Below are 9,129 nucleotides of genomic sequence, written 5' to 3' on the forward strand. Positions count from 1 at the left end.
GACTTGAAACTTGTTCTTTTTTACAAAGTGCTTGAATGGAAGTTAGGAGAGAGAAGAGAAATGGGAGAAGGCAGCCTCTCTGCAAGCTGCATGTGGTGTCTGGTGTTGTGCCTCTCACTGATATGCCTTTCTTGCAGGTCAAAATTAGTTGAAGTGAACTCTGTCCAGCCCAGTATTGCCAATTTTGGGAGATCCTTACTAGGTGGCTACTGTTCATCTTACGTCCCTGACTTTGTTTTGCAAGGAATAGGAAGTGATGAGAAGCTGAGGCACTGTTTGGTGGCAGATTTGTCTCATGCTGTGCAGGTAATTAAGCTATATTTGCTGAATGTATTTGTCACAGTAGGGAAAGGCAAACGTTTCTGAATGTACAAACATGCTGGGAAAAGGGGAAATATTTACTGTCACAGTCTCCAGTCCCAGGTGACCGATTTTTTTTTCTCCTCCCTCTATTGATGTGTCTGAAAAAGGTGAATATTTCACTGCAGATCTGGAGCACAAAAACTCAAAACTGCCCTTGGGAAGATGGATCTCAGTGCTAAGCTGTAGAGAAATCATCATCTGCAGCCATGGCATCTGCTGCTGGGTGCCTGATGTTGGAGCAGCCCCAAGGCTGAGGTTGTTGGCACCTCTGCACTCAGCAGTGGCTGCTGCAGGGGCTCTTTTAAGCACTGGATAAGCACCATTTGTGAAGTTTCAGGCAGCAGTGGGAGGTCCCTGCTGCTGGGAGGTGGTTGTGGGATCTCACAGTGGCCAAGTGTCCCCCAGCAGAATCAAACTTCAGCTGCAGGAGTCCAGGATAGGAGGGGAATACAAAAGGATGGAGCAAGATTTTATATGTCTGCAAATAAAGTAACAGCTGCCTCCTAGCCCTGCCTGAAGTCCCTGTGGGAATTCATGGAAAGGGATGGTTCCTGTGTTTTGTCCATCCCCAAAAAATGTGCTGGGGAAGCACAGTGGGGTTCCCTTCCTAAAACCTCCGTGGCTTTTGGGAGGTGAAACTCTGCTTGGAAGGGAGGAAAGGAGCTGAGTGCAGGCTCCACTCCTGACTCCTGGGTTCCTGACTCCCTCTGCTGGCCCTCCCACCAAAGGCAACCCAGTGACAACTGGGAATGAAACCAGGCTGAGGGTTTTGTGCTCTCAGTTTGAGGTGTTTCAAATCTGCTTCTGGTATGTCAGAAGTCTTTATATCAGATATCTAAAGATTTAAGTGTCAGCCAAGTGACACTTTCAGGCCTGGAAGAAAATGTAAAAAAGCAACTCTCCTCCTAAGCCTGCCTTGCTTAGGCTAAAACTCTATTTTTTTTAATAGGTGGAAAGGTCTCCTTAGCACATCCTACTGCATTTTAAATGAAGCTAATTTTAGGTTTAGATGTCTGGGACACTCTCCCTGCTATCCAGGATGGGGAACTTTTGTGAAAAGGCTGCTGTCATTTGTGATTCTCAGGGCTCATGGTGTTGATTTTCTGTTCCTAGCATCCTGTCCTGGATGAACCCATTGCAGAAGCTGTCTGCATTATTGCAGACACAGACAAGTGGACAGTGCAAGTGGCCAGTAGCCAGAGAAGAATGATTGACAACAAGCTGGGAAAAGAAGTGTTGGTCTCCAGCCTTGTCTCCAACCTGCTTCATTCCACTCTTCAGCTTTACAAGCATAATTTATCTCCAAATTTTGTAAGTACAAATGGCAGTGAATCACTGAGTTGCCACAGCTGGAAAGGACCTCTAGGATCACTGCCTCCAGCTGGAATGGAGGAGGTGATGTTTTTTTAAAGCATCCCTTCACTTTGTGGGTTAAAGAGGCCATCAGGTTTATTTATCTGCAGCCACAATTTCAGCAGCCAGTGCATCCCTGATGTAGCTGTTTGATCTCTCTGCTCTGTCATCAAGGCAGCTGTCTCATTAATTCTGATTTAACACACAATCAAAGGCTTCTGCTCAGAAGCTGAGTCCTGCCAGTGAGTACCTTCATAATTATTCACCTAGACACTGGCACAGAAGAGGCAAGAGACACAGAGGGGCTGTGCTGCTTTGCTCTGAGGTTTGGATGTGGTGCTGCCTTCCCCCTGACACAACTTTCTTTGCTTTTTAGTGTGTTATGCACCTGGAGGATCGGCTGCAGGAGCTGTACTTCAAAAGCAAGATGCTGTCTGAGTATCTCAAGGGCCAGATGAGAGTTCATGTCAAGGAGCTGGGCGTGGTGCTGGGGTATGAGCACAAACCTCATGGGATGATGGAATGTCAGCTTGGAAAGGGACCTCAGGGGTCATCTGGTCCAACCTTTTTAATATTATTGCTCCTGTCAGGTGTCTCAGCACCCCACTGAGACTTTAAGACTTTTCCAAAGTGGGCAAATCTACCACTTCCCCTGGGAAATCATTCCAACCTCCCTCTCGTGGTGCTGCCCTGGGCTTCCCAGTGCCAAACCCTCCACCTGGGCTTGTTCCAAGCCCAGCAAAATGAATTCCTAAAGGGGACTGGGACTGAAGTGTGGCAGAAGCCACAGTGGCCATGGGCTTCTCAAGCCATTGCTTGATCCCAAGGATCCCCAGCCTTTCTTCTTTCCCTCTGAGCAGGAAGATGAGCAGGGCTGGGGCTGCCCCAGCAAGGGAACCACAGGTGGAGATGGGAGGTGGCACTTGGAACCCTTTTTGTCTACAAAAACCTAAAGCTGACTGCTGCAGGGAGGCAGCTCCTGTGTGAGCACCTCGGGCTGTTCTGCCTCAGAGCTTATCAGCCTCCTTCCTTAAAAAGGAAAACGTGGTGGGGGCACCTGATTCCTCCAGGATGACTTTCCCTCCGTGGCAGAAAACACCCCCTGTGTCATGTGAGGCACCTAAAGCTCTCTGGGGGTGTGGGGCACAGGCAGAGAAGCCATTTCAGGGGTGTTCATAGGAAGGCTCTGAATACCCTGAGGAATTCAGGGTGAGCAGGAGGCACATGGAGCAGGTTTGGAGCTGGAGGAGCAGCTGCAGTGGGGTGAGCAGGGCCAGGGCTCCCTTTGGACCTGTTCAGCCTCATCCTTGGCTCCCCAGCTCTGTCCCCCAGCCCTTCCACCCTGAACTTGGAGGGATCTGCTGATTTTCCTCCCTCCATCTCCTGTCTCACCAGGTTGGTGGTTCTGAAAAAAAACCAACCCAAGCAGGCAGGATGAGAGGAGCTGAGCAGGGAGGTGGTGGGGATGCTGGGAACCACCTGGTGGTTCAGCTGGAGGAGAGGAGCTCAGTTGGCTTCAGCTGGACTTGAAGAATGTCCTGGAAGTCCAGGCTGGACCCAGCTGTGTCCCAAGCACTTGGGCTTGAGCAGGGGGGTTACTAAATTGTGTTCAGCCCAGCCAGGGGTCAGCTTGGATTAAATGTGACTTTTCTGCTTCCTTTCAGGATTGAATCCAGTGACCTCCCTTTACTGGCAGCTGTAGCAAGCACTCACTCTCCCTACGTTGCACAGATCCTGCTTTAAAATGACAGAGCCCACAGGCATGGAGTTTATTTTATTTTTTTTTTTCCCTGCTCTGGAAACAAAGTGGAAGACAACTTGTTCTGGCTCTGTTCTCTCTGAAGCAATTAAAACAAACTGCTGGTCGAGCTGCAGCACCTCTGTACATGACTGCACATTATGCAAACTGCTGGAGACTTTTCCTCTCCCACTTGGTCGTTTATAAAAAGAGGATAAAGAAAACAACAAAAAGAAAAAAAAGTAAGCCCAAGATTCCAACCACAGGCAAGCAAAGATTTGAAGAAAAGCTGAAGATTGGGGATTTTTAGCAGTCTCTGCCACGGTGGCTAACTGTAATTTTTTGGGGGGAATGTGAGGAGGAACTGTCTGGAGAAAGAGATGATGCTCTTGCCAGTTATGAACTTCACAAGAGAAAGCAGCAGCAGCAGCAGCAGCAGCAGCAGCTGCACCCTCAGCCTGGCTGCTCCTGGGGAGGATCTTGCTCAGATCTCTGAGCTGCCAGGATGAGCTGTAAACAACTTCTACTGTTTGATCTCCTGGTCAAGTTCTGGATGGTTTCCCAGAGGAAGAACAAGGCTTGGAGGGGGTTTGGTTTGTAAAAAGCTTCTTCATGGCACTCGGCTCCAAAATTTATTTATGATTTTTCTCCTGGGGAGAGGGACTGGGGGGGGTGTAGCAGGGGGCAGGGAGGAGGAGGAGGAGAAGGGAGGAAGAGGCCAACAGGCAATAGTGATGGAGATGCTTCTCTTTCTTGGGCAGATGCTGTAACCAGTATTAAATGTTTGTAATGTTTAAATGTTGCTTTATACTAAGTGATGCTCTTCTTCCACGACCTAATCAAAAGGATAAAAGAAAAAAAAAAAATAATCTAGAGAGAATGTTGGCTGAAATTTCCCCAGGGGTTCCCTGGGATGACATGAATATTACCTCTTAACTTTTTTACAGTGTAATGTTCTTGCAACACCAATATTCTTTTTACAGCAGTCAGTCAGCTATTGAAATAATGAACTAGAAATAATTGTACCAAAGCATCGGGGAAAAAAAAAAAAAAAAAAGAATAGACTATTGTTACCCTTAATTGCTCAGGTAATTAATTGATAGGGATTTTTTAAAAGCATTCTACAAAGAAATCGATTACACCACAGTGTAGTAGGAGCAGAATTATTTTTTGACAAATACACCCATGATGCAAATGACTCTAACCCCTTTTCTACTCACTTGTGTAACTTACCAGCAGGAAATGTTTATTTTACTCTCAGTGTTTCTCCTCTAGGCACCCATCACTGTTTTGTCCTTGTATTACACCAGTTGTACCAGAAGCTGATGGACCCAATCTGGTGTAAGTAATGTAAATACACAGTGGTAGGTGGATTATGTTTTCTAAGGCTCTACTACCTCAGTTTAACTGGACACTTCATCAGAGGCTTTTCTTTGCGTGTTTGTCCTAGCAGCCAGTTGGTGGTGTTGATTTTTAGGTTCTGTTTTCATGGATTAGGATGTTCAGGAGCTGGAAATTCACAGATTGTTGCAGAAGTGGGAGGCACCTGCTCACTTGGTCTCCATAAACACTTCTATAAATACGTTGCTCTGTGATCATCTTTCCAACAGCCTGGCACGCCTGCTATTGTTGTTTTGCAGAGTTCTTTTAAATATAAAATCTATTTCAACCATTTTGTAAACTCCCAAGACAATAGGAGGGATCCCTGCCCCACTGCTGCCAGGGACAAAACTCTCCTCCCTTCCTTCTCCAGGGCCAGGGGTTCACCCAGAGGGTTTTGTCAGGAGCAATTTCCAGTCCACAGCAAACCCACAGCAGGGCTGGGGCTGCCCCAGCAAGGGAACCACAGGTGGAGATGGGAAGTGGCACTTGGAACCCTTTTTGTCTACAAAAACCTAAAGCTGACTGCTGCAGGGAGGCAGCTCCTGTGTGAGCACCTCGGGCTGTTCTGCCTCAGGTGTCCCCTCTTCACCCCACAGCTCTGTTCCAGCTGGATTTTGGAACCAGCACAAAGCAGAGGGGGCCCAATCGTGCAAAAAAAAAAAAGTGCAAAACATTTTTAATGAGTTATGGGCTCAAGCTCAGCCTGTGAGCCTCTAACTCTTTGCCATGGAAGGTTCTCCAGCCAGGAATTCCAGCTCTGAGCATCGTTTGCAGCTGGGGTTGCTGCCAGGGGTGCTGGGGAGTCACTCCTGCCCTTCCCTCCAGGGAGATTCCCCCCTGGTTTCACCCCTAGGATGTGCCTGAATAACCAGGGAGCACCACCCCATAATCCTGGCACCTCCCAGGACTCTGCTTGGGGACAACTCCACCTTCTCCTGCCTGGAGGCAGCTGGGGAAGGGTGGGAATTGCTTTGGAATGGATTTGCCCAGCTTGGGATTCACTTGGGAAGGAGAAGCAGGAGCTCAGCTGGTGGCTTCCTGCTCTGCTGCCCCCTCACAGCACCCCAGGAACAGCCCCACACGGCCACAGATGTGGCTTCTTTGTCCCCCTCTTGGTGGCCCCGGGAGTGGTGGCACCTCCTGAGCAGTTCCTGGTCAGAACACAACCAAAACCCCTCCTGGGATGGGAAGTGAGGCTCTAAGTGAGCATCAGGGTACTTGAACAAGGTGGTACGTCTGGGTTTCTGCTAAAAAATACAAAAAGGGATCTTTCACAGGGCAAGAGCATCCAGGTTTTTTATTAAAAAGTGCATCACAATTTGGTTTATGTGAATAAAAAACTAACCTTTGATTTCTTTCTCTTTTTTTTTTTTTTTTTTTTTTTTTTTGTTGCCACTATTACCAACCTCCATTAACATGTCTTAATTTTCTGGCTGAAAACAACATGTACTAAGCACACAAATGAGCAAATTTTATTTTGGTTTTTTTTCTGTCTGGTTTTTTTTTTGGTTTTTTTTTTCTGTTGCAATTGGCAAACTCTGGGCTGCTAAGAACAAAAAAGTATTTAAAAGGAAGGGTTTTACACCTTGCATATGTTTTCCCTCTTAGTTGTTATAGATGTTTTATGACAATTTTTTGCTTTCTCTAAATTATTTAGATGGTGGTACTTGTAAAATGCTGGGTAAAATGTACATACTTGTTATCTCTTCTGGTTTTGTATATATTTCCCAAGATGTGCACTTGTATTATAATAACCATTCCCAATTTTAGGGGAAATTTGTGCAATAAATACAGTATGTCAATTTACTTCTGGTACCTTTCCTGTCCTTTTTTTTGGGGAGTGAGAAACTGGGACCATCTCAAGCTTGACATCTCTCCCTGTCTGTCCCTGTCACACCCCTTGGGACAAGCCCCATAAAACTCAGAGGTGCTGCAGCCATTTCATGGGGGGTGTTTCTTAAGGAATTAATAATTCCAAGGAGGAATTTGGGGTTGAACTTGCTGTCCTGTCAGCTGGGGATGACATTGGCCCAAAAAAAAAAAGCACTAGTAAGATGAGAAGGTGACCTGATCACCCCCACTGAGGGTTGCCTCTGCCTGAGGAGGGGAAGTGTGGTCAGGAAGTCCTGGTGCTTGTCCTGATCCATATTCCCATTCCCACCTGTACCTCCAGGGCAGTTCCTCACATGAATTCCTCTCCCATCTGTGGGAATTCTGTGCCCATCTGCCCAGGTGCAATCCCTCTCCTGTCTCTCTGAGCTGCTGCAGAGGAGGAAAAGTTTATTGAGAGGCAAAGGGTACTGGGTGAAGGTTAGAGAGGTCCTTGTAAGGTTTTATTAAATTCCATGACAATGGAGTCTTGCCAAGAAAGGTGAAGTAGGAATCAAAGCAGGATAAAAGAACCTGGGAAGATGGAGCAGTGTCCGTGGTGGCTCCTGGAGCATCAACAGGAGGCCTTGAAGAGGGAATAAAGAACCAGGAAAAAATGGGAGCCCTTTGCCTGCAGTAGCTGCATCCTCTGTTTCTGAGCAGCTTTCTGATGGTTTTCTCTCCTGGTAGGTGCCTTCCCCACTCCAGGTGTGGCACTGGGATGGGGACAAACTGGGCCACATCCTGCAGAAGCTTCCCCAGATCCCTGTGCAGCACAGCCCGGAGCTTTCTGGGATTTCCACTTGGACCTGCCAGGTCCTGGCTGGTAATAAGATACCTGTGACCCAAATCTTTTGGTTTGGTTTTGGTTTTTATAATCCCTAGGAAGAATAAAAGGTGTCCCAGTAGCCTTCAACTGCTCCTGGAACATCACCCTGAGCTTTCCTTCACTCAGACCTTGCCTTCTCCTGAGGAGTTTTTCACTGGATGCTCCATGTGGATGAGGAAAGGTGAAAGCAGCGGGGAGAGAACCACAAGAACCCCAAGAGGAGATGCTGAGCCCTGGCTGGTGGTGGGAGCTGAGGTGTGGGGCAGGGCTGGCACCCACTCGTGTTCCCCTCCCCACAAGGGGCAGGCAGAGCTCCCGTGGGGCTCCTGAGAACAGAAAATCGGGTGTTGCCAGAGTGGTGGCCACGAGGTGTCCTGCTGGGAGGTGACACGGTGCTCGTGTGGCTGGGCAGGGGTTGTGTGAGCAGCAAATTCAGCAGCACCATCACTGCAGCACCCAGGAAATGCTGAGGATGTTCACACCTGGGATTGATTTCCTTTTGACCTCTGCTTTTGACTGGGATGCAGCTTTGCCTCTCCTGTGTTTCATGGATTGTTACTCCTGCTCTGGCATTCCCTTCATTTTTTCCTGAAGCCAAGGGAAAAGCTAAGTCACTTTCACCTGCCCAAAGGCACCACGGGCCCCAGCTCCCCCTTGCATGATTTACCAGGTGGTTTGCAGAAAAAGAGAAGAGGATTTTCTGTGCAGCTCAGTGCAGGGCAAGCAGAGGCTGCTGCCTGGAGGGGAGATGCTCTCCGTGTCGCTGTTGGCTGCTCAAAACCCCAGAGCTCCTGCCCAGCTTGCTGCTGACCCCACTCTTCCTTTCTCCTCTCCCTGCAAACGGGACTTTGAGCCATTTCTCATTAAAAAAAAACAAACAGTGGCCTGGAGTTAAAAATAAAAACGCACACCCTGGAGATCCCTGCTCCTTCCAAGCCTGAGCTGCGAGCAAGGCCTCTGTTTATGTCCTGCAGGGTGCACGTTCTGTTCCAGGCAGCTCCTCGGGTTTTTCCGTGGGCTGCAGGAGCAGTGTCAGGCTGCACAAACACACACAACAACCACACAAACAACACACACACTGACACACACACACAACACACACTCACACACACAGACACACAGAGACACACACACACAACACACACACAGACAACACACACACACACTCACACACACACACACAGACACAACACACACACAGAGACACACACAGACACACACACACACATAACACATACACACACACACACAACACACACACAACACACACACAACACACACACAACACACACACAGACACACACAGACACACAGACACAACACACACACAACACACACACACACTCACACAGACATACAACACACACACACACAACACACACAGACACAACACACACACAACACACACAGACACAACACACACACACACTCACACACACCCCTGCACACACTCACACACAGACACACAGACACACACACAGACACACACACACACCCCTGCACACTCACACACACAGACACACACAGACACACACACCCCTGCACACTCACACACACACACTCACACACACAGACACACACACACACCCCTGCA

At 48.2% G+C, this 9,129-nt stretch overlaps 1 protein-coding gene across 4 annotated transcripts in view; it reads left to right on the top strand.

The window, feature by feature from the left end:
* The window catches only part of FNIP1 (folliculin interacting protein 1), a 64,749-nt gene extending 58,106 nt beyond the window's left edge, over nt 1–6,643 (top strand). For 3 of the 4 annotated variants that reach the window (XM_071758319.1, XM_071758321.1, XM_071758320.1), the window contains 4 exons: nt 138–306; nt 1,477–1,674; nt 2,093–2,208; nt 3,381–6,643. In XM_071758319.1, the coding sequence (XP_071614420.1) occupies nt 138–306; nt 1,477–1,674; nt 2,093–2,208; nt 3,381–3,459 (562 nt within the window). In that variant the 3' untranslated portion in view covers nt 3,460–6,643. Of the gene's footprint in view, nt 1–137; nt 307–1,476; nt 1,675–2,092; nt 2,596–2,727 lie in introns of all 4 variants that reach the window. The other variant, XR_011728798.1, reaches the window with a different exon arrangement.
* The last annotated feature ends 2,486 nt before the right edge of the window (nt 6,644–9,129 follow it).

This window comes from Heliangelus exortis, chromosome 15, assembly GCF_036169615.1.
Source record: "Heliangelus exortis chromosome 15, bHelExo1.hap1, whole genome shotgun sequence".
Classification (NCBI taxonomy): domain Eukaryota; kingdom Metazoa; phylum Chordata; class Aves; order Apodiformes; family Trochilidae; genus Heliangelus; species Heliangelus exortis.